Source organism: Pongo pygmaeus, chromosome 2 (genome assembly GCF_028885625.2).
Source record: "Pongo pygmaeus isolate AG05252 chromosome 2, NHGRI_mPonPyg2-v2.0_pri, whole genome shotgun sequence".
Taxonomy (NCBI): domain Eukaryota; kingdom Metazoa; phylum Chordata; class Mammalia; order Primates; family Hominidae; genus Pongo; species Pongo pygmaeus.
This window is the reverse complement of record NC_085930.1, coordinates 124386229-124412127: the sequence shown is the minus strand read 5'-3', so window position 1 is coordinate 124412127 and position 25899 is coordinate 124386229. Positions and strand designations below refer to the sequence as shown.

The window sequence follows — 25899 nt, the reverse complement described above, 5'->3', positions numbered from 1 at the left end:
ATAGGTGCCTAAATACAAAGATTCATAGTCATAGATATTTCAAGAAAGTATGAAAGCAGTGCTTTGGATTATGAGAGTACAGAAATCAGGTCATATTGAGAGCATTATGTGGGGCCTTGTGTTGGAAGTTAGATAAATATATTTAAGCTTATTAAAAAAAAAGAGTTGATCTGGTAAAAAGATCTATAAGACAACATTACAGTCTTCCTGGCATGCAGAGAGCGGCTGAATTTTTCTTGCATTTTTCCTTTGGCCCATGACCCTCCTAAATGGCACAAACAAAAAGGCATCCTAGGTGTGTTCTTTGTCATGTAAAACATCCCCCACTGACTCCCTGTGGAATGAAAGGCGTGCACTCAGGGGAGCATGCACACCTGCAGTAATGAGAAGGATTAAGGCAAACAAGTGAACCAGAAGTCACTGATACTTCACTTGAGACAGCATCACACAAACTTCGCAATCTACTGTGTTTCTTGATTATGCTTTATGGAATCTAATTATAACATAAGCCTGAAATTTCTGACCAGCAGGCAATTAAAAGATTGTGCATGACCCCATGAACTATTGTTTTTGAGTATCTATTATAAGCCTATTATTGAGCTAGAAGACTTTACATACTCCTTTAGGTCTTCTCACCAACCTCACCACCAGTGAGGTAGTTATATACATTTTACACCGAATTTTTAAAGTTCTCTGGATTATACAGAGTCTATAAAGCCAATAATTTTCTCATAGGTAGTTGAACTACACCATTGATTTATGCAATTATGAATTATTTAACTAAAGACTGGACAATGGGCTCCCTAGTATAGTTCCACAAGGATTGATCTTTTGGAGTGACAAATAACAGCTTTACCTAGTATGCATCTCAAAATTTAATACAAGGAGATTAATGTATTGACAAAATAGCTGTGGTCTCTTTCACTTGGGTACTTCGTTTTATACATTTTTAGAAATAAGAAAAACAGAGTTATTTTGAATTAAAGTTGGCCTGGATTTTATCTTTTCTGCTCTTTCTATGTATGTAACTTTTTTAAAAAATAAAAATCACCTTCATGGAACTGGTTATTTCTGCATTATATGGCTTTGTGTATTTTGCCTTTTGTGGGTTCTGAATCTTTAAATGAAGCATGCATTCTTTTATTACTTAATCACAGAAATGCAATTTAAGTGTTACGAAGCTCAGAAAGATTCTACAGACATCTCAAAACTGTCATTCTTTTATAGACAAATCTCCCTGAGAAATACATCATTGAGTTATTTGTATTAGGTACTTATTCATAGTAATACTCAAAACTGTGTATCTATTAAAAAGCTTACAGCAGCTGCTACAGTACACGGAATTTCTCTTTTAGCATTTTAACTCATTTTTTTTTTCTTTTGAGTGTCCTTGCAGTTTTAAAAATAATACAAATTTCATAAAGTATTTTACAATCAGTATTTTTAAACTCTTTTTTAGTTTGACCCTTGAGTGATATAGCTCACTCTCTTTGTGGATGAAATGAAGGAAATGTGCTCAACATAATGTATAAAAAGCAATGTATCTTTATCAGCAGAGTATGCACTTTGTCACTTTGGAAAATAGGAGGCATACCACTGTACCTAGACATATTTGACTCCCATAGCCATCCTAATCATCTTGTTTCGTGTTCAAGGTGTAATATATGGTATCCACTAATCTATTCACTCATTTAATGAACATGTATTGAGCCCTGTGTGTAGGGTCAGGGATATAACAACAACAACAAAAAAATTTATGCTCTGCTCTTGAAGAACTCATCCTCATTGTTAGGATAAGAAAAGATACAATATAGTACAATACAATACAGTACTAATAAAATACAGCATTTTATCATTGATACAATTAATGATCCAATTGCCATCTCTAATAATAAAGATATGCCCAAAATCCTATTTGATCATAACCGCAATTAAAATTAGCTACTTGGGGATGAGAAAAAAAAAACATTAGAGATACGTCAGTTGAGTAGGGATGAGGAGAATGAGGTTAGTGATATAGATGATGTGTATTTTTTCTTTTTATTTTTTGAGACAGGGTCTCACTCTGTCAACTAGGCTGGAGTGCAGTGGTGCGATCTCAGTTCACTGCAACCTCTGCCTCCTGGGCTCATGTGATCCTCCCACCTCACCCCACTAAGTAGCTGGAACCACAGGAATGCACCACGATGCCTGGTTAAGTTTTGATTTTTTTTGTAGAGATGGGATTTCACCATGTTGCCCAAGCTGGTCTCAAACTCCTGAGCTCATGCCATCCACTGACCTTGGCCTCCCAAAGTGCTGGGATTACAGGTGTGAGCCACCACACCCAGCCCAAAGACAATTTGGAGGAGGTTAGAATGAAACTAAATGACTCATGCCAGGCTTGGGAGCTACCACCTCATTAGCAACATATAACTTATTTGAAAACCTAGTATGTGGTTTGGAACTGTGCTTGCAGATACAGTGAAAAACAACTGTCTTAGTTTATTTGGGCTGCTATAGCAAAATGCTACAAACCTGGTGGCTTACATAAAAGAGAAATTTATATTTTACCATGCTAGAGGCTGAGAAGTTCAAGATGAAGGCAGCAGCAGGTTCATTGTCTAATGAGGGCCCCATTGTCTGGTTCCTAAATGTTGCCTTCTGGCTTTGTCCTCACATGATGGAACTGACAAGGCAGCTTGCTGGGCCCTCTTTTGTAAGGGCACTAATCACATTCTTGAGGGCTCCACCCTCATGACCTAATCACCTCCCAAAGGCCCCATCTCCTAACACCACCATATTAGTGATTGGGTTTCAACAGATGAATTTTGGGAAAATACAAACATTCATACTGTAGCACCAAGAATGTGCTATAAACAGCTGACTTCCACTCTACTGAAATGTGGCTCTGAAAATGGTTACATATGTTGCAGATTTAATGGAGTTTTCTCTTAAAACTGAGACTGTCGATGATGTCAGGATTTTCAGAATCAGATTTGATGTCTTCTCAAATATCAGATGTAAAATCTGCTGTGAAGCTATGTTTTCCATTACGTATTCGGTTGATGTTGGATACACAGTTGTACTAGAATGTGCTACGTATTGTGAAGCCATAAGCTGCTTCAAGGAACAAGTTTCTTTAGGAGGAAGTTCTAACAAGCAGTGGTAAATATGAAGCTATGTTATTTCCAAGGAATGTTGGTAATTTTTCTGCCTTTTAAAGGACTAGTCATGTCCAAAATTTGCAAACCTTACACATTTTTTTTAAGGCATCTTGACTGGCCAGATGACTGAATTTTATCTGAGCTTATTCACTATACATAGGGACAGCATGAAATCCAAGGGAGAGTAGAGATTTCGAAGCCAAATATAATCGAATTTAAATATAAGCAATATAACTTAAGTGCTGCATGAACTTAGTCAAGTAAATTAATATACCTAAATTTAATTATTTCATGTTAAATAAATGAAAATAATATCAACTAATTATGTAGGCATGAGAATTTGCAATAAAATATCTACTGCTGTCTGTCACATAGCAGGTGTTCAGTGAATAGCATATGTAATGTATATGTGTGCATGTATATATAATATATATAATATACAATGTGTATATATATGTAATCCAATCATTAGTGGGTGTTTCTGATATGGAGAATGTTGTCAGGTCCATAAAAATTACTGAGAAATTTAAAGATGTTCATGGAGGCTTATTATGCATCAAGCTCTATACTGATCTGGACCTTTTCAAAATGAAGGTCTCATTGAAGAGAAAATCTCATAGGGGAATCAACAGACAACATATCAAATAATAAATATATAAATAAATAAAGTACTGGGTGCTTTCATACAGGCTGTGAGCACAGCAGCTGTTCAGATTTGAGAGAAATAATTGGTGATCAAATGAGTCAAAACATGCAGTTTAATTTTGAAGGACCTGGATTATTTAGCAAGGAAAGGGGAAATTAGACAATAGTACCAGGATCACAAACAGATTCTTCAGGCTTGGTCAACTTGGCAATTTTTTATTTTGCCTTTATATTGCTTTGTAAAATCTCTAAGCCAACCTCAAAAAATTGGGAAATTTTGCCTAAAAATCAATTTCTTTCAAAAAACATCAGAAGGCCTGGAAATGCTGGGATTATATTTGTTTATGGTAATACTGGTTGAGCTGACAAGCAGATGTCACTTCAGTTGAAGCTGAAGTTCTCCAGGTCATCACAGTCTCTATCCAGTATCCATTTCAATACCTGACTAGTTTCTGCCCTAAAAATACTTTCGGAGAAAAGAAAAAGGGGAAGATGGTGAGTTGAACTTTGTTGTGTCATTTGAGATGATCATTCAGCATACAAGGAGAAATATCTAATAACTCTAACTGGAGATTCAGTACTGAGGATTGAGGGTGAAGGCAGATCTGGAGAAGAAATTTTGAGAGTGAAACACAAAGAAATGGGAATTCAAAGCATGATAATAAAGGAGATTTGTAATACGGTTGTTCTTATAGTGTGGTCCTGGGATCAACTCATGCCCAGTCTCAGACAAACTGAATCAGAAACTCTGGGGTTGAGGCCCCAGATTTATAAGAAGCCACCCAGTTGTTCCAATGCACATTACATTTTGAGAATTATTACTGTAATGGACATTGTAGCACCAAAACTCGAGTTGACTGAGGATTAAGCTTGTCTACACACACTTTCTGGAACATGGTGCAAGAGAAGGGGTAAGTGATGGAGATAAGGGAAAAAAGTACAGGCAAGGAAAAAAGAACCAGATGAAAGTAATGCATGTATCCCAGGGAAAGGATATTTCAAGAGGAAGCTATTTAGGATGTCAAATGGTGCCAAGAAGTTAAGGCTAATAACTGAATATTTTTACCAATTAGAAAGTTACTGGTCACTTTTCAAAGTATTGTTCCAACAGAAGTCAGTGTTTTGGAATTAAGCAGAAACTGGGTAATGCAAAGAAAGAAGTAGCTTGAGTAGAGCAATCATTCAAGAAAAGTCTGGCAGTAAATGAAAAGAGAGAAACCCTATGATAACCAGTGTATGGATGGAAAGGATTTGCACATGTTTAAGGGCAGGCAGAGGGGAAAGAGCCCTGGCATTTGGGAAACAGCATGTACCTTTCAGAGAAATATAGGTGATAGATAGGGGAACAGGTCACAGACATCACAGGGATGAATACTAATCGGGGAGAAAAGGAGAAGCAGGTCTTCTTTTGAGGCAGGAGAATGGCAGGTGGCACTAGAGCTGAGAGGCAACAAGTGTTGGCAGAGCCTGGGCTCTGTAGCTGGTCTGTCTGAGATTGGATCCTGGTTTTGCTACTTCCTAGTCATGTGACCCTGGGAAAGTTACTTACCCTGTGGCTGGCTCAGTGTCCTCATTTGTAAAATGTAGTTAGACATAGTGCCTCCCTCATGGGTTTGTTGCAATGATTAACATGAGTTGAAAAATGTAGAGAACTTAGAAAAAGGGCTAGTGTCTAGGAAGTGTTGTAAAAATAGGTGCCAGCTAAATGAAACACATTGGGGTGGAGATGAGAAGCTTTGAAAGGGATACCCATGAATTCCTGAAAGAACTTTAAAACCTCCAAAATCTGAAAGCCACTTACATAAGAACTTGAGAATTGATACTACATGGTTAGGTTCTAGAAGGCAAATGGTTCTGGAGATGGGGTACCGTTCGATATCAACTATGCATGAATAAGTGAGGAGTTGATGGCAGTAACAACCAAGAAATGGTCAAGATGTGGTCGACCAGGTATAATGGCTTTCTTGGATGATGGCCAGAAAAGGAGACAATAGAAAACAGGGTAGAATAGAGGTACTGAAGTAGAGTAGTGGATCCTGGTGGAAAGATTAGGAGGGACAAGCATATGGGAAGGTAGCGGAGACAGCATTCACGTGGCCTGGAGAACAGTCTGAGCAAGTAACTAGGTATTGTCAGAAGGAGACTGAGTGAGTGAAGAGGAAACTGTGAATTGACTTGGAGTACAAATTAGAAAGCATAAATGCTAAATCATGTGCTTCCTTGGGGCCTCTGGAAGCATTGAACTGGGACATGCTGGCTCTATCAAATGGTCATAAGATACTAGTGTCTGAGTTATTATTTTATGCTATACAGTAAATGTATAGGTAATAAGGGAGGGTTTAATAAGAGAAAGGAATCAATTTTAACATGTCACATATTGTGCTAGGAGTTTTAATACATACTATTTTATTTCATTTTTACAGTTGCTGTGGAAAACAACATAGTAATCATACAGATCAAGGAACAGGTGCTGAGGGGTTGAGTAATTTGCCCTAGGTCATGTGGGCGGCAGAGTTCAGATTCAAGTCTATATTAATTGATTCTAAACCTCATGCTCTTTCTATATTAGTTGGCCAAATATTAAAGAATGTTAAATATGCTGAAATGCATTGGAATCAGTTGTAGAAGGTACTCAGATGCATGTGAGGTTTCTGACTCTATTGGTATGGAAATCCCTTTCTCATAAACTTTTGCTAAGGTGACAGGTTATATATATCCCCAAATTATATAACCCAACTATATGACCTAAAGTATAACCCAAGAGTTACTAATTCTGAGAACTAGGAAATAAGTGATTTTTTTTTATTTTAGAACTTGAAAGTATGCATTTTTGGTCTGCTGTTTTTGTGCCAGATTTACATCTATTTCTAATTAAAGAACAAGGAAAGGCACAAACCAGTTACTAATCATTATCTGCTTGCCATTTTTCCTCACAAGATTTTCACTGTAATTCAGTCAAACTGCTACTTAGCAACTAGTTATTTCAAGTGGCAGAAGAGATTTACATAGGCATTGCCAATGTTTTCTTTGGACTTTGTTTCTAGAAGGTATCTGAAAACAAATTTCAAAACAGAGTTGTAAGTTGTTACTATATTGGCTAAATGAGGTATATCGTTAGGCAAAACTCTGAAAAAATACACAGTCTACCATTTTCTTTCTTTCTTTTTTCTTTTTTTTGAGATGGAGTGTCGCTCTGTCATCCAGGCTGGAGTGCAGTGGCACGATCTTGGCTCACTGCAATCTCTGCTTCCCAGGTTCAAGCGATTCTCCTGCCTCAGCCTCCTGAATAGCTGGGATTACAGGTGTGCACCACCACGCCCGGCTAATTTTTGTATTTTTAGTATAGACGGCGTTTCACCACTTTGGCCAGGCTGGTCTCGAACTCCTAACCTCGTGATCTACCCACCTCGGTCTCCCAAAGTGCTGGGATTACAGACGTGAGCCACCGCCCCCAGCCTACCATTTTCAATTTAAAGTATTATATGAACGAAAATTTGTTTGAAGTTTTAAAAGTAGTTCTCCATATTGACAGAAAGTTCCCTTAGTTGAGATCGAGACCATCCTGGCTAACACGGAGAAACCCCGTCTCTACTAAAAAAATACAAAAACATTAGCCGGGCGTGGGGGCGGGCGCCTGTAGTCCCAGCTACTCAGGAGGCTGAGGCAGGAGAATGGCGTGAACCCGGGAGGCGGAGCTTGCAGTGAGCCGAGATCGCGTCACTGCACTCCAGCCTGGGCGACAGAGAGACTTCGTCTTAAAAAAAAAAAAAAAAGAGAGAAAGAAAGAAAGTTCCCTTAGTCTCTGGAGTATTGCAAATAACAAACCACATTCTTTGCTGTTTGTGTGTTAGTCTTTTGGAGCAGTGGTTCTCAAAGCACCATCAGCAGTATCAACCTTACCTGGGATCTTGTTAGAAATGCAAACTCTCCAGGCCCACCTCATATCTACTGAGTCAGATTTCTGGGGGTGGAGTCTAGCAACCTGTGTTAATAAGCCTCCTAAGAGGTTCTGCTGCCCATTAAACATGGAGAACCACTTACTTTGAGTATATCAAACTCGAAATGCTGTTTGTAGCCCTAGGTTCCTGGTGAAGATATTTGTAGCATGAAAATAGAAATTTGCTAAGTAGTAATACACTGACCTGAAAAAAGACTCATTTTTTTAACAATTGTTTTTCTAATCTCTAAGACACATAAAAATCATTCCTCATTGACAAAATATTGCCCCTTCTTCAAACACTTCCTCTTCTAGGAACTTTTCTCCAAATCTCCCAGCTAGATAATCTTATTTTGTGTTCTTTGTAAGGTACTAGCTCGAAATAGTATGTTAATAAAAGACGTTTTAGTTTGCACAATAGACATGTAAAGTTTACTTGGTGTGGATGCATGATCACAGAGTTTGACTATCTCTCCGGGGAAAGAAACACTGCCCAGTTTACAAGACCAAGGACCAGGTTCTGGATTATTTGTTATCTGCTCTTTGTAACACTGTGAGACTTCTAGGCTTCTGTTATCATACACAAATGTTAGATGAGAAAGAGCTTGAAAGTCTTAGGTAAGAGCTTGGAAGGGACAAGTGCAAAATCATTGAGCAAAGCATTTTAAAAAGGAGTCTTGTCTGATGAATCCTCTCACCTCTGTTCCTTTTTGCAAAGCTCAGGAGGCCTTGCAGAGAAGATTATTGTGTTAGTTTGTTAGGACTGCCATAACAAAGTACCACAGACTGGGTGGCTTCATGAAAATGTATTTTCTCAAAGTTTTGAAGTGGGAAAGACAAGATCAAGGTATAGGCACCATTGCTGCTTCTAAAGCCTTTCTCTTTTTCTTATAAATGGCTGCCTTCTCTCTATGACTTCATATGGTCTTTTTGTGCCTGTCTCTGCTTATAAGGACAACAATCATATTGGATTAGGGCCTATCGTATAACCTTATTTTACCTTAATTACGTCTTTAAAAGCTCTGTCTCCAAATACAGTCACATTCTGAGGTAGTGAGAATTACAATTTTAACATATTAATTTTGAGGGGAGAAAATTCAGTCCATAACAATTATGCATGACTTTGATGACTCATTTGTAGATTGAACTTGTTAAAACTTCAGAATATAAATGGGTTGTAAACTTGTAGGTGAAACCTGCCTGATGTATTCCATCAGAGAGATAGCCCTACAACATTCCAACTGGGTCCCTAAAGCTACAGATATGCTCCATTACCATCCCCAAATGCCAAAGAATGAATGAGCCATCTAGAAGTAGGCAAACAACCACATTTGCTGAAAGGATAATGTTTCATCCATTAAATAAATGTGATACCTTTTTCTAGTCTGGTATCAATATAGAAGGCATGTGAAAAATGAGTTAGCTGAGAGTTAATTGACTGCGGAGACTCTATTTTCAGTCTCTGCCTGTATTTTTTGAATTAATATACACAGTGGGTGATTCAGCAAAAGGGTTTAAAAATAAATTCTTTATTGAAGGATCCCACCAATTTGATGTCTTCATAATTCATGAAGAGTAGACCCATAATAGCTCTTTTTCTCTTCAGCTTCGAAAATAAAAGATGCCATTAATTTAAATTAGGCTTGTATGTGGAATAATCAAGTGTATCAACAAATATAGTTTGACTCAGATGCTGTTTAAGAATAAATGCCAGAAAAGAACTGGCTATTTCTCTTAAAAAATTAAATATGAAAATTGTATTGACAAGCTAGGGTAAAAGTGTTTTTAAAAGTTGATAGACAATATATACATTTATAAAACTCAATTATGAAAACTCAAAAATGTAATAAGCAAATAGTTACTGTAGACTAGCTACTCTTTTAAAGCATACTCTTAGAATATAAAGAAAATAGAATATAAGAAATATCATTAGAGACCTGGCTGTATTTGAATATAAAGAAAATGTCATTAGAGACCTGGCTATATTTGTAGAATATATGAGCACTCAGGATAGTCGGTGAATATGTAGGTATGGAGTTGACAAAAAGCATCTTTGCAATGCTGTATTAGGGAGTTCCTACTTTGACTAGAGAAGGCCCACATGGAAAGAAGTATAGTGTAAAATGTATTTACTTCATTTATTTGTTTCCCTTGAAAAGTTCAAACCCCCAAGGAAGTAGACTGTGGATAGTATTTTATCTAATCTAACTGCAAGAAATGAAAGGATAGAGAAGTGAATTGGATTTGTCTGAAAGCTTCTGGAGTCAGGAGGCACATGGGACTTGTGCTCAGGTGTCTATTTCCAGGCATTATTCAGCAATTTGGTCATATAATTTTCTCTAATATTAGATTTTTGTTTCCAGTGGTGGGTGGCATAGTTGAAGAAAAAACTTTATGAAGACATAAGGTCTTGATCTAAACCCTATGAAGGGAAAGAGTAAGTAAATGAGGTTATATACATGAAGGCATACTTTTTTACTTCAGAAATTTTTATTTTCCTTCAGAGTGTATAAAATCATGTACTTTTACTCTGTAGAGTAGTTTTCATTCTAATCTACTAGTATACTTTGATAAAAGCATAATTTCATAGGTATAGTACATTCATGGGTCTTGTGTTTATGGTGGTTAGGTCTTTTAAAAAAAAATCTAAACCTTATTTATCTACATCAGTTGTTGACTTTGCCGATCACAGAGAATACAGAGCCAGTCATGCAGAAAGTACCTGTTTGTCATCCTGAGAGTTCAGACGTGAACTGTAACCAGTGGCCCATTAAGTACCTTCTCTTGTTGTTTAAAGCATATCCTAGCTTTGCAAATTAATTGTTAACGCAGAATGTTGTAACGGAGCCATGGAATGAAATTCCTGTTCCTCCAGTCATAGTAGAGGTTGGGTCAAGTACTCTGAGTTGGGTTCCATTGTTTTGTGATTCTGTGCTATTGGAAAGTCTGGCCTAGAGAGTGCTTAGAAATAAGGAAATCAAGAAATAGCATGGTTTGCTTTTTTGGACTGTGTGTGTGATTTTCCATTGATAGTAATATTGTAATAATTTCTGAGAAATAAAATTCTTTTTCTTTGTTTATAAAAAAGTTACTTGTCAAAATACTCACAAATGCTTTCCATAAGAAAACATTTAACATTTTTTGCTGTAAAAATGATTACATATACTACATTTAATGCAGTAGAGGACGTTCTTGTAATATTGATCCAGTAGGACAATATGCTTGCCATTGACTATTGTTAACAGTCCAGTTGTGAGATGAAATCCATTATGAAACACAGTAATGTTTAATTTCATATTTAAGACAGAGCTAAATTTCAATTTAGAAGGTTCTTATATAAAAATTTCAGGAACACCTTTATAAACCAATTAAGAAGGATTTTTGTCTTAAGGGTTTATGTGCCTGGTGTAAGATAGTTATACCTGGTCTAATTTTTTTTTCTTTTTCTGATTTTTACTTATCACATATTGTATCAATGGTGCTTGGTGTAGAAAAAAAAGATGCAGTGACATTTTCTTCTCTTATCCCTTATTTTCTACTCTAAGATACATATAATTTTGCAAATATTTATTTACCTTAATAGCTCAAACCTAGCTAACATTACAGCTAGGTATGTTTGTGTATGATTGGGTATGTTTGGGTATGAATGGGTACGATTGTAGGTATGATGAATCATTGTCTAGTAAAGAGACTGTTCAAATATGAGTCTATTTTACTGGTTATTTTCCCAACAGAGAAACTCTTGGGGTGAAATAGGGCTCCAAAAAGAGTGTTTTGGGGGAGATGGAAAGGGAGGATTGGGAGTTTTTAAAGGGAATAATCTCGCGTGGTAATAGGCATGAGGTAATAGTCATTTTGATAATATGAAACAAACAAAAAAGCTTTGAACAGGTGAGTATCTGTACAACTAGGTAGAGTGAGAACATAATGAAATCCTTAACATTTAAAACTAACAATGTAAACTGTAAATGTAATTATCTTTTAGCAAATAACTTTACACGTCAATTTTCTCAGTGGAAGGTTTTGACAGTCTAAGTAGTAATGTTTGAAGCTTTGGGGACAGAATCTTTATCCACTTCCACTTCTCATCATTCTCAGAGAATGCCAAAGGCTGGAGACATTTTTATATAGCTGATAGCAGGGAGAGCATCATTGGAAGAAGAGCTAACATGAATAATACTTACTCTGTGTCGGCCACTGTCCTCAGCATGTTAGGTAAACTCCATTTTACCTTCACAAAAAGCCTATAAAGAAGATAATATTATCCTCATCTTATATACTTACAAAAATATTTATATCATTACAAATAATTCAAATCATTATTTAAATAAATATATTTATATTATTATAGATGATCAAATGATGCAAAAAGCACATATTACTTACTTAGCCAACCAAATATACCCAGGCTAAATTAGGATTTGAACCATAGTAGTTTGGTGCCCCAGTATATTCTTTTAACTACTATATTACATTGCTCCTGGAGCCTAATATAGTGGATTCCCAAAGACATAAATGTTGATTGAACTAGGAGATTTGACATATTTAGCTTCTCATTTTTACAGATGAAGAAACTGTGTCTTAGTCAAGTTGGGTTAAACTCTACAGTGTTACAACACAAGGTGATGTAAACCCTGTTCAGTCTAGCACCAAGGTCCATGCTTTCTTCCATGAATCCACAGAGTGCGATTTACTGTGATCACAATCACGTGTGATCCTCTTTTGGCTGCCTGTGACAGCCTGACAAGTTTATTTTTGAAGCTCAACCCATTGCTTACATAGGGAAGAACATTCCTAAGTTATGAAGAAGAACTGGTGAAACGACATCATCCAGGTGTGAAATGGGAATCCAGAGCTTGTTTTCTTGGTTTATCCATGCTCAGTTGTGTGTGCCCCGATGTTCATTAGAGTGTTTTAAGTGTCTTCACTGGGTTACAATAACATGGATTTTTTTCTCTCTCTCTTTCAGGTATGGAAAAATTGTATCTACAAAGGCAATTCTTGACAAAAACACAAATCAGTGCAAAGGTATGTGTAAGGGCATCTGTACCTTGAAATCTTGCCTATGCTATCTGATTAATGATTCTTCCATTGTGGAGGTCCAGGTACCAGCTGCACAATGATCACAATGCATGGTATGGAAAACCTCTTTAATGATGCCAATGTTTTGATAAGTTGTATTTCTAGTAACATTGCTCATTAATTTTTTTCATTAACAAACAAAATGAAAATCACAAATCAGAACAAGTATCAAATTGCTTCAGCATAAAACTAAATTACCTCCTGACAACTTTGGGGTGTCTGATGTGAATGATATCATCAGTGATGCAAATTGATTTCCTATATAAAAATGAGGAACTCTGGGGAAAACTTCCCCATGCAAAACACATTTTAATTTCTCTGTTCTTTAAAGCTTTAGCAACATTGGTTGACTATGAATAAATTTACTGGTGGGCCTATTGTATTAAGCTTCAGCTATAAGCATCTCAGGGATTTCAGAGTTGGTATCTTATTAAGACAGGCTTTTGGTTTTCCTGGAAATACTTCTGAAGTCATTGGACTATATCTGTGGCTCATGTTTCTTCATGTCTGGGAGTCCTATATTCTTTTAAAAGTTGCATTAAATTAATTGTGGAACCTGTATGGTCTCTCTTGCATGACTCAGTTCTTACTGGAAAACTGGAATGCTTCTTGTAACATGCTGTTTGTTGTTCCTTTAATCTAATCTTTGTTGTAACACTGAAATCAAGAAGTATAGCAGAGCCACATTCATTCTAAACACTGCCTCTATTTCATATACAAATACAATGTGCACAAGCTTTAGGAAAGAACACTCAGAAACTCCTATATATGTATCTCCTTACCTACTTGCATAATGGTAGTCAGATTCAATTCAGCAATTAAAAAAATAAAAACATTCCATGTCTTCTATAAACTCAGAAATGAACTACATATTACAAGACAAAGAATAATATGACATGGTTTCTTCCACCTCATAGTTTCAAGTCCTAGTTGAAAAGATACCAAGAAAACCAAGAAACTAATTCTAATATCCTTATTAGGATTAGTATATCACCTTAACATATGTGAGGGTGTAACAGCAGTATCTAAAACAGAATTATCGACAAACCACTGTTAGAGGAGAATATAGAGATTTCTTTTAGGGAAATGAAGTTTATAAAGTCAAGGTAGAATGGGTGAGCTTGGGACACGTGGATGTTCAGGAGAGATAATTTCAGAATGTAATTGAGTAGACCCATGTAGCTGTAAAAAAAAAAAAAAAAAAAAAAAAAAGTACTGCTGGGTGCGGTGGCTCACGCCTATAATCCCAGTACTTTGGGAGGCTGAGGAGGGTGGATCATGAGGTCAGGACTTTGAGACCAGCCTGGCCAACATGGTGAAACCCTGACTCTACTAAAAATACAAAGATTAGCTGGGCATGGTTGTAGGCGCCTGTAATCCCAGCTACTTGGGAGGTTGAGGCAGGAGAATTGTTTGAACCCAGGAGGCAGAGGTTGCAGTGAGCCAAGATTGTGCCATTGCACTCCAGCCTGGGCTACAGGGCAAGACTCCCTCTCAAAAAAAAAAAAAAAAAAAAGTACCAGTGAGGACAGAAAGAAGAAAGGGGTTAAAATTTTGTAGGTTTTTAAATGATATCCTGGATATTTTAAATTTAAAATTAAAATTTAAAATTTTGAGCAGACAAAATATGATTCTATAGGTGTTTAGTAACGTTATTTCAGCAAAGGTGCGTGAAATTGAATTATAAAGGGAGAGAGTGGAAGCAAAAAAAAAAATGTAGGCTTTAAAGCCATAGTACAAGAGAGAAATTAGAAAAAAATCAGCTTAACTATTACTATTAGGGTAATAGGAAGGGGTTCACCATGAAAGTTTTTAAAGGTAGAGTTGCTCAAGCCTGCTGATATCTATTGTCACAGTACAACACTGAAGACCACGAAAATGTAAATTGCCAACATGCAAAAACTATACCCTTCTATAATTGTGAAGGTTTGAAGAAACAGGGATGTAACTAAAAATGGGTGGTCAGGGTCTCCATAAGCAAATTATATAGTGGGAGTGTGGTGCTTATCAGGACCTTATACTATGGGTATCCTTACCTCGGCTCCTAAAATCCCTATCCACACTATTTTGCAACAGCTTATTTAATTTTCTGTTTCTGTAGAGAGATTCCTAAAATCAGTGGAAGCAGGGCCTGTGTGCTATAGAAAACTTATCTCCAAAGTGGGATGTGTGAAGGGTGGTACAAGACTGTTTACTGGAGATGCTAAAAGAAAACATTAGAATTTACATCTCTCTTTGTTTTTTATATCAACTTAAAACTTATCTCCAAAGTGAGATATGTGAAGGGTGATACAAGACTGTTTATTGGAGATGCTAAAAGAAAATATTAGAATTTACATCTCCGTTTGTTTTTTACATCAACTTTTTGTGAACATTATATATTAATATAATCTTACAAATACATAGATTTTAAATAAATATGAAAATATTGAGTTTACTGCTTCAAAATACTTTTATCTCTAGTGATATGAATACTGGTCTCACCAATAAATATGGAAGAAGAAAAGGAGTAAGAGAAGGAGGTAAAAAAGGAAGGAAGAGAGGGAGGGAGGAAAGACTGGGCTGTGGAACAGCCTAGGAAAATCACTTAAAGAAAGGCATCTGTAAGAAATTGGACAGCAGTTAGGCTGGGCACAGTGGCTGACGCCTGTAATCCCAGCACTTTGGGAGGCCAAGGTGGGCGGATCACGAGATCAGGAGATCGAGACCATCCTGGCTAACACCGTGAAACCCCGTCTCTACTAAAAATATAAAAACTTAGCGAGGCATGGTGGCGGGTGCCTGTAGTCTCAGCTACTTGGGAGGCTGAGGCAGGAGAATGGCGTGAACCCGGGAGGCGGAGCTTGCAGTGAGCTGAGATTGTGCCATTGCACTCCAGCCTGGGTGACAGAGCTAGGCTCAGTCTCAAAAAAAAAAAAAAAAAAAAGAAATTGGACACCGTTTAGACCGTTTGCCCTGAGGGTAATATGAAGAAGGCAAAGTGATCATGTGTCCATTATATGCTTATAAAAGCCTCCCATTGCCTTGCTTATCCTCAGCATGTGGAGTCTGTGCTTAGCAGTGGTGAGTGAATCACAACCTTCATCAAGCACATCATGGGGGAGGTGCCTTGTAAGTCAGCAAATCATGATCAAAAATATACTACTATCCCTTTCATATTTTTAGAAAAATACTATTTTAATGATATGCTGATATGTATTAGAGTATTTTCCTTTCAAAAAATAGACCTTGACATAGTTATGAGAAGATATGATTAGAAAGACAGCAATTATAGAAAATTGTATATAATTGTTCGTGATGACCAAGGGAATAATAGGAAAAAGACATGAGGTCATGGAAAGGTTCAAGGAACTGATAAGAACGAGTATTGAAACAATCGTCTAAATGTTTATTGGAATTGCGGAGAAATGAAACAGGAGTTGTATTAGAAAAACTGACTAATCCAAAAAGTATCTGTGGAGAAATAATGGGATGGGAAATGATACTAGGGATCTGTAGACCATGATGAAAATGAAGACTAGTTGGTTATAAAATGTGATGATGTGAGATTCTAAATTGGAGATTTTAGGTAGGGGAGAAACCATACTGAGAAAGGAGGAAAGCGGACTACCACTTACAGGTCCAGTGGGAGGAGGGATGTGGAAGAAAAAAAAGAAACAAAACTCAAACTTGAGAGGGCTACAAGGGAAATAGTGTCCTCAGGGTAAGTTAGGTAGTGATGGGAAACGTGCAAATTAAAGCAATATGCAGTGATAGTTTATAACCACTGAAGTAGCAAACATTATAACATGTAGGCCATTCATGCTGTTCACTCTGAAACTGGTTCATCCATTCTTCATTGGTACCATGTTAAATTGGTACAGCTTTTTTAAAGTCAGTATGGAAACAGCAATAAAGAGCATACAGTTGAAACTAGTTAGTCTGTTGAGAATATTTATTCAAATATGTTATCTAAACATATGTTTTAAATTATGTATCTATGTACAACTTTGAGCACTCTCATTTTCCTTACTAGGAAAAAATATAGGAAGCATCCAAATTCTAGCTTAGGGAGCATATACAACTGTTATGTAGCTGTTAAAATGGTAGTCATAAAGACTAGATTATGCCAAGCCTAGAAAAATGTTTATTATATGAAGTTAAATCAATATAAAAGGATATAAAATAATGTGTACACTGAATGTGGAGCTATGTAAATATTTGAGAGTCAGGATCAGTGTGGTTATGACTGTGGTAGATCCAGGCTGCCTGGGTTGAACACTGCCTCTTCACTTAGTAGCTGTGTGACCTGTGGTAGATTAGTCAACTTGCTGTGCCTTCTGCAAGGTAAGAACATCAGCAAAGTAATAACAGAGCCTCACTCGCAGTGTGTTGTGATTATTAACAATGTTAATACATGGAAAATGTTTGACGATATCTCCTGTTACCTTTGTATAAAATACTGGCAATATCAAGCAAGACAAAAATGTTTGTTTTAACATAGTGGGCTTATGGGTGATATATTATTATTATTATTATTATTATTATCATCATTATTATCATCTTAACATTTCTCCAAATCTGTTCTGTTGTTTTTTTGGGCAAGAAAAAAAATACAGCTCTTGGAAAAATTAAGCTGGTTTTAATTATGTTTATATTTTGGTTGTTCTTTCTATGGAACCTGAGTAACTCATGACTATATGTTTCTTCGTTTTTGTAAAATAATTCCAGATGAAAATAGTGAAGAATTAGGAGAGAATAACATGTTTTGCTTTTTAAAATAATAATAGGCAGAGGTTGAGTACTTCTTGACCATTGCTTTATTTAGGAAAGAAATTACAGGATGTGTGAGGCGGCTTTTTCAAACAAAATCATTAAGGACATCAAGACTGTCATCATTAGAGAACGCAAACTGGATTTGGTCTTCTCTGTGACACTTGGTTTTGAATCCTTTGCAACTTTATCTCCAGGCAAAGGCTATACAATTAAATCTAAACATCATGAACTCAAGGATTTGTTTGTTTTTCTTTTTAAAGACATGATAGTAATTCAGTTCTTCATTAGCTGTTGCACATACAGCATATTGTGTGTAAGTTAGTCTTTACCAAGGTATGAGAAAGTCCATGAACTTGTCTCCTTAGAGATAAAAAGAAAAGGTATCAAAATTAACCTGATGCATTAAACCAACAGAATTGAATCCTATTTTAGCATTTAAAAGAAAAGCTTTTATGCTGTCCTGAATCCCACCCACACCCTGTAAGTTAGGGACAGTAGTCAGGCTCACTTTTTTATTCCGGAAGGGGTTATCAGGAACTCTTTCAACATAACCTCTTGTTTTCAAGATCATTCTTTCTTGGGTGGTGGCTGCATCAGCTTTCATTCCGTATAATATGACAACATACAACAAAGCAGTCACCATCAAGCCAAAATGACCAGAAATTGCTGAACAAAGCGAGTAACAGCTCCAGATGGGGAGTAATGAAAAACAGACCACAGTTCATTCAGATATTCAAACTCAAGGACTAAATAAGAGCTATTGTACAAGTCACAGAGATTTGCACTGCATTTTTTGCTTGTTTGGCTTTTGTTTTCCCCATGTGTTTTCCTTCTGGATCAGTGTATTTGCTAATTTAAAAAGCCAGGGAAAATTAAATGAAAGCTATTGGAAACAAGGTGTAAATCTTAAATGAATTCACTTGTCTGTGCCTTCCTGCTTTTGAAGGTTGGTTTCCCTTTTCTCCCTGCACCCACCGGCGTCACCACCATCATATTTCTGATAGGCTATATGTTTACAGTAGAGGGAATGAGTAATGGATATTCCATAGAAGGTTTCCATGCCTATTAACCATAGGGTATAAGAGTAGATAGAGTGTGCCAAACATACCAGCTCACTTCTGAGGGTTTGAAATACTCTCTTTTGCCTTTGTTGTCACAGGCTGGTTAAATTATATTTATGGAGCTTATGTTACCTTTGACATTACATTGAGCCCTTAAAATCAAAATTGGAGACGAGTATCCAAAAGTTCTGAAATCATCCATGAAGGATATCATTCGTTATTAAATAAATCATAAATTGTTATTTCTTCTATAAGAGAAATAATTCTGCATATGACACTTATTTTATAGAGAGGATTTAGAGCCCATCTAGATTGTCTCAGAGAGTGGTGTGACTTTGTTACTGGACTGAATCCATTTAGCAGTTCTAGACTCACAATCATGTTATACATTTTTAAAGTATTTCTAGGTGAATAAATATTAGGCCATACACTTGGATGACTTTGGAATTCATCAATTTTATTTTACTTTTCTTGTTTATGCACTGATGGAATATTTATACATGTGAGGGAAATACATATTTATTTCTTTTTTTTTTTTTTTTTTTGTTTTTTTGAGACATAGTCTTCCTCTGTCACCCAGGTTGGAGTGCAGTGGCGCGATCTTGGCTCACTGTAACCTCCACCTCCAGCAATTATTCTCCTGCCCCAGCCTCCGGAGTAGCTGGGATTACAGGTGCGCACCATCATGCCCCATTAATTTCTTTTTGTATTTTTATTAGAGACAGGGTTTCACCATGTGGGCCAGGCTGGTTGAACTCCTGACCTCAGGTGATCCACCTGCCTCGGCCTCCCAAATTGCTGGGATTACAGGTGTGAGCCACTGCGCCTGGTCAGAAGTACAGATTTCTGTGTTGATACCCCTGAACCTGGAAGGAGGGCGGGATATTATATTTTGTTATATGTTTAGGTAGAGTAATTACAGGACATGAGGTATCCTTTACCTATGGATTAGTTTTAGCAAGTGACACTGACATGCCTTCGTGGTGAAATGTTTAAGTGGAACTATTTAACTCTGGCGGATAACAGACCTTTCCAGGGCTGGTCCACATGGAAATCAAGCAAGTAAAGGAAGAAACCAACACCATGGAAAGCCTCTTTTCTAGTACCTTTATTTCTTGAAAGCAGTGGAAACTAAAATAAATGTTCTGTGAAATTTATGAGTGTGAGGAATTACATTTTGAGAAGAATAAGCACCTCCACCAGGTGGGCTCACAGTCTATTGATCAAGAAGCTCATGAGAAGCAAAATGGCTTGAAAAACACATTTATTCAATTTTCATGTAACGGGATTAGGTTATCCCCTGCCCACATCAAAAAAAAAAAAAAAAAAAGAAAAGACAAAAAAGTGTTACATTTTAAATTATATTTATCTTTGGAATATGAAATGTGTAATATTTCCCTAGCCCTTTTTTGTGAATTTTACTCTAATCTACTCTGGTATTAAGTTTACCACTAGTCATAGGTCATCAATTTATAAACTTGAAGGTTCGCTTTATTTGATTTTGATATTGGCTTTTGTTTTCATTTCAGAAAATGTTAGCATATGCAGGAACTTTGGAACCTTCATTAGTGCATCAAGTTTACTCAGAATTGTCCTGTAGGTACCTTTTATGTAGAGTTTTTATCCTGTGACTCTTTTAAGAAAATACCAATTTTATTATCTTATAGCCAAGTTTGGAAAGGATATCCACTTTGATGGTAAATGGTCTTTATTTGTTGTCTACGACCCAACCAGACGACTACAACTAAAGGTAATACTTCTGCCAAAAATTAGCTTTCCAAACTTATTATTTCCAGTATCAGGATATTAATTATGTTATGATTATTTAGTGTTAACTTTGAGAAGTCCTTGATATAAATGTAAAACAAAATAGGTATTTTTATTTTGGAAGTCATACAGCTACATGTTTTTCAGCAGGTTTTATAGCTATATATTTACTCGGCATTTGCTTGTAATCACTTAATATACATATTAGACAAAAGTAAAATTATCCACTAACATGAAATATAACATCAGCATTGCTGTTTTAAGTATCAACTTGTATTCAACAGCCTTTAGTACTGTAACCTACTTCCCTAATGCTTTTGTACATGCAGAACATGCAGAAAGGATTTTATTGGGAAAACTTTGTTTTTTTTTTTTTGAGGCGGAGTCTCACGCTGTCACCCAAGCTAGAGTCTCGGCTTACTGCAACCTCCGCCTCCTGGGTTCAAGTGATTCTCCTGCCTTAGCCTCCCAGGTAGCTGGGACTACAGGTGCATTCTACCATGCCTGGCTAATTTTTTGTATTTTTAGTAGAGACGGGGTTTCACTGTATTAGCCAGGATGGTGTTGATCTCCTGACATCATGATCCGCCCGCCTCAACCTCCCAAAGTGCTGGGATTACAGGCATGAGCCACTGCACGCAGCCTGGGAAAACATTTTTAAAATAATTGTTGAGGAATATAAAACATCTTAAAAATAAAATGATAGAGTTACATTACTTTCACCCATAAACTGAATGTTACTTTTACTAATCCATGTTATCTGACTAAACGGAAACTGTCATCCAGGTATTCTATTTGCTTCCTTGCTCCTGTCTTTCACTTCCCTATTTTAAGAATTTGACTCATGTCGATAAACATAAAATGCTCTCTCTTCCTACCTCTAATAGTCTATGTAAATTATTGCTTCCAAAAGTCACCTTCTCAAAAAGTCCTCCAAGACTCTACTCATCCTATCTAAACACCTTTACAAAACCACCTCCTTTGGGCACCATCTGTGTGCGAAGATCTAAGGATACCCCATCTCCCATGCTTTTATGATTAGTTTTTGTCCTTCCTGTAGATTATAAACTCCCTGGGACCCAGGTAGTTAGGATTATTGCCGAAATATTGAGGATGCAGGACAGTTCTGAGTAGTCACTTAGATCCTAGTGCTTTACCTCTGTGTCTGAGACCCTTTGATGTTACATCAATGGAAAGCACAAGCTTGGCCAGGTATGTGTTCCATAGGCCTGTACAGACACCAAGAGTACCAAAGACATACAGATGCGTATGTTTCTCAGAGTTATTCTCTAAAAGTATTCATTTTTTTTTTTTTTTTTTTTTTTTTTTGTGAGACAGAGTCTCGCTCTGTTGCCTAGGCTGGAGTGCAGTGGTGTGATCTCAGTTCACCACAACCTCCGCCTCCCGGGTTCAAACGATTCTCCTGCCTCAGCCTCCCAAGTAGCTGGGATTACAGTCATGCACCACCATGCCCAGCTCATTTTTGTATTTTTAGTAGAGACAGGGTTTCACCATGTTGACCAGGCTGGTCTCGAACTCCTGACCTCAGGTGATCCACCCGCCTCGGCCTCCCAAAGTGCTGGGATTACAGGCGTGAGCCACTGTGTCCGGCCAAAAGTATTCATTCTTAATTCAAAGAGTACCTATTTTGTTAATGTGGAGTTATTCTTTTTACTGGTTTAAAGCTATTTTTGTTCATTAATGATTTTATTAATATATGGCAAATTATATATACTAAAGTATATTTAAAATGATATACAAAATAGAATAATGTATAATGCACAAATATGATAAATGTGTGTATTCAGTTCATTAAAATTTATGTAAATTTGTAATACTAAGTAAATAAATAGCCTTTTAAATATAAAAAAGACACAGTTCTTCAAAAATTTTCCAATTGAAGTCTATACCAAGAAATTCTCTAAATTATGATCTTAGTTTTCTTGGACAAGTCACATAACATCTCTGAACATCTGTTTTTCAACTGCCAAGTGAGGTTATCTACACCTGCAATACAAAGGTATTTTCAGAACTACATGGAATTGCCGTATGCTGGGCACATACATCAGGCAAACGTTTCTGTGGCCTTGGACTTGGATTTCTTCTAGGAACCAACTTGTTTAGAGCTTGTATATAACTTACATAATTTAATGCCATTCTGAGTACATTTTAAGTGTAAGAAATGTGTGTTTTATGAATTGACTTGTGTTTATTGAGATTAGCTTTGTTAGTAGCAAAAAGTATAAGTACTTAAAGGATGTCTCTTTCATACCTTTTGGTGTTGGCTATATGATAGCTTCAAGACTTTTTAGGGCCTATAAACCTGATGTGCTTGAGATAAAGCACATTCCATAACAGTGACAGGTGATGGAATTCATTCTAGTTGAGTTGTATAGGTTCTGGGAAAAAAATTTTCTTTGTTCACTCCTTTGTTATGCTATTCACTCTGTAATATTGTTTTACAAGTTTAAAAGAAAAAGGAACAAAAAATGCCTAAAGATTCTTGACTCCTTAGTTTTTTAAACTATGGTAAAAGCATCTGGCATTTAAGGCATGGTCAATCATCATTTGCTTTGATGCTAGCAATTGTTCTTATTAACTTATTGGTTAATCACACTGATACTAAATAGCTATTCTTTTTCCTTCCCTTTAGTAAAGAAAAGACAGCTCTGGGATATGAAAGAGAAAAACTCATGTACGTAGCTGAAAAACAAAACAAAACAAAAAAAGCTACAAAAACCTAAACTGAGTTTGAAAGGTGAATGTACCACGTGATATGCTTCTTCAAAGGAGTATAAGTGACCTCAAATGCCTGTTTATCTATAAAATATTGGCAATATAAGTACTTTAATATCATTTTAGAAACAGGTATAATTTTCTCCTAGAGTTGTGTAATAAGAGAAAATTACAAAATTTTCATTTAATTTCTACTTCTCTTAAGAAAAAGGCAGTTTATTTTCACTGCTAGGCATACAGATAGACCTATTGGTCATTCAGCTGACATCAGCCATGAATTAGAAGAAACCCGTATCATAAAGCATATTTGGAACACTTTTTCTATGCCATTTTTAAAAACACAATTTCTTTCAATAAGCAATAGGAAGCTTAAGCTGCAGATATCACAGCTGTTCATATTCTCAGGTCTCGTCCACAATACAAAGAGCAGGAGCTGAAACAAACGATTTTAGGGAAGCAACTGTCAAAGAACACACTGGGCCTTGGGCTTAAGGGTGATGTGAAAAATAACCATATTTGAGATACACTGAATGAAATCATGTGGTGAAATTCCATGGGAAATATAAAGCACCTTGGAATTTATGTCTTTGGGACACTTGCTACAATAGATAAACCAAAAATGGTAGCTTTTAATCAATGAGAAGGATTTTTTTTTTCTAAAAAAGAAGAATTATATAAGGTTGAATTTGTAGGGTCATTAGAAAAATAGTATTAAGACACTGTGGCTTAAAATTTTCTCAATCTTTCCATACATTCTTTTGAATGACAAGGGGTTCAAAGTCAGAAAATTCCTAATTTCACATCTAAGATATAAGGAAATTATTGATAATACTATATATTTTCATAGGGAAGCAGATGATAAAATTGAGAATATGACAAGAGGAAAACTTAGCAAGTCAAAGATTCCCATATAAAAAATAGAAATTTTCTCAGTCTATCTCAATTTCTGGCCATTGTTTTGAACCAAATAAGAATAACTCCAAGTGAAATATAAATATATATATAATTTTATTATATATACATATATTTACATATTTATTCTACATATAGAGTCATGTATTACATAATGATGTTTTGGTCATTGACAAAACTCATATATGACAGTTGTCCCATAGGATTATACCATATTTTTACTGTACCTTTTCTATGTTTAGATATACAAATACTTACCATTGTGTTACCATTGCCTACAGTATTCAGTATTGCAACATGCAGTAAAGGTTTGTAGCCTAGGAGTAATATGCTATACCATACAGCCTAGGTGTATAGTAGGCTATACCATCTACATTTGTGTAAGTAAACTCTGTGGTGGTTGCACAATAATGAAATCACCCAAAGATACATTTCTCGGAATGTATTCCCATTGTTAAGTGATGCATGACTGTATATAATTACATGTATATGTCAGTACATCTGTGTGTGTGTATGTGTGTATCACAGGGACAAAACATTTATGAGGTATTTTTATTCAAAGAGAGTTTAAAAATTGTTATATGAAGATTTACCTAAAAGTTTATATTTTAGTTTAATAAAACGTAAAAAGGAATCTTGAAATGAAATCCCCATAGTGCTTTGTAATTAAGCATCTGCTACGTTACATAAACCGAAAAGTCCTGGGGAAGTTGTTCTGCCGTAGGGAGTTGTCAGGTTCTTTGTGGTTATCTGCTGTTGTGAGAAGTAATCTGAGATAAGTAATAACAAGTTAACACTGCATATACAATTATCTAATAAAAGCTTGTTCAAGCATTGATATCATGTGTATATGTTTAAAATCTCCATGAAAGTTTAACATGTCCACTTTGTATTTGCCACATATTATATCTTATTAATATGGACTATTAATACAACTAAGTACATTCCGTTATCGTGTCCAGTTCAGTCTATATTTCCACTCTGTGTGTCCTTCAGAAGTTACTAGTTTAGAGCCAACAGTTCGTCTCTGTTTACTGTTGAGGACATTTTTAAAAATTCATATAAAATATATCTTTCCAGATAAGATGGTTCCAGTTTGCAAGTGATCTTCTGTAGACGATAGAAAGCCAGTATCACACATAAATTCGTGAAAACATCCGACACTGTTGCAAGCCCGAGGTTAATTTATCTGTTTTAGGAGGAAGACTTATGGTGCTTCTGTTAACCGCAGGCATTTGTTGCATCAGGGGTCAGCCCTATCTGCATTAGCATTTACCAACATCTGTATCTTTTGTTTCCTGTCTGAGTTTACTTAAATATGGAAGGTAAACTCTTCAATCTATCTCCCATCAGCCTATCAACCAACCAATCAGTGGACCAAATAAAACAGACTAAAGAACCAATACCGAAACTCAAAACATAAACATAAAAATACTCAAAAAAGAGGGGAAAGTCAATCCTAGGGGGAGGGATCATGAATGGTGTCTTTGGCTTGCTTGCCCAGGAGAGAAGCCCTACTTAACAGTAAGCAGAAAATGAGTAAACAATAAGCTGTGGAGTCCTCAGAAAAATGGTTAGCAGTAGTTACAATGTCAGAGATATATTTATACTAACATACTTTGCAGCTCAGCCCCATGAGCATACTGAGTCTAGAAGTCTCTTAGAACATTCCTGTAATTCATCAGACGGGCAAATTTGTCTAGGGAAGGAATTTTGTTTGGCTACAATACTGTTAAAAGTATTTAAATTAGGATGCCTTTTAGTGGAACCTAAACTATCCTTTATTTTCTTAAAACCAGCCCACTTCACTCATTTGTATACCTGCTTGGCCATTGAAGACATGTGCATCTTCAACTTT

General features: G+C 36.2%; 1 protein-coding gene across 19 annotated transcripts in view; it reads left to right on the top strand.

Moving 5' to 3' along the window:
• The window catches only part of RBMS3 (RNA binding motif single stranded interacting protein 3), a 764097-nt gene that overhangs the window by 195548 nt on the left and 542650 nt on the right, over window positions 1-25899 (top strand). For all 19 annotated transcript variants that reach the window (XM_054479599.2, XM_054479608.2, XM_054479604.2 and 16 more), the window contains one exon: window positions 12698-12756. In XM_054479599.2, the coding sequence (XP_054335574.1) occupies window positions 12698-12756 (59 nt within the window). The remainder of the gene's footprint in view (window positions 1-12697; window positions 12757-25899) is intronic.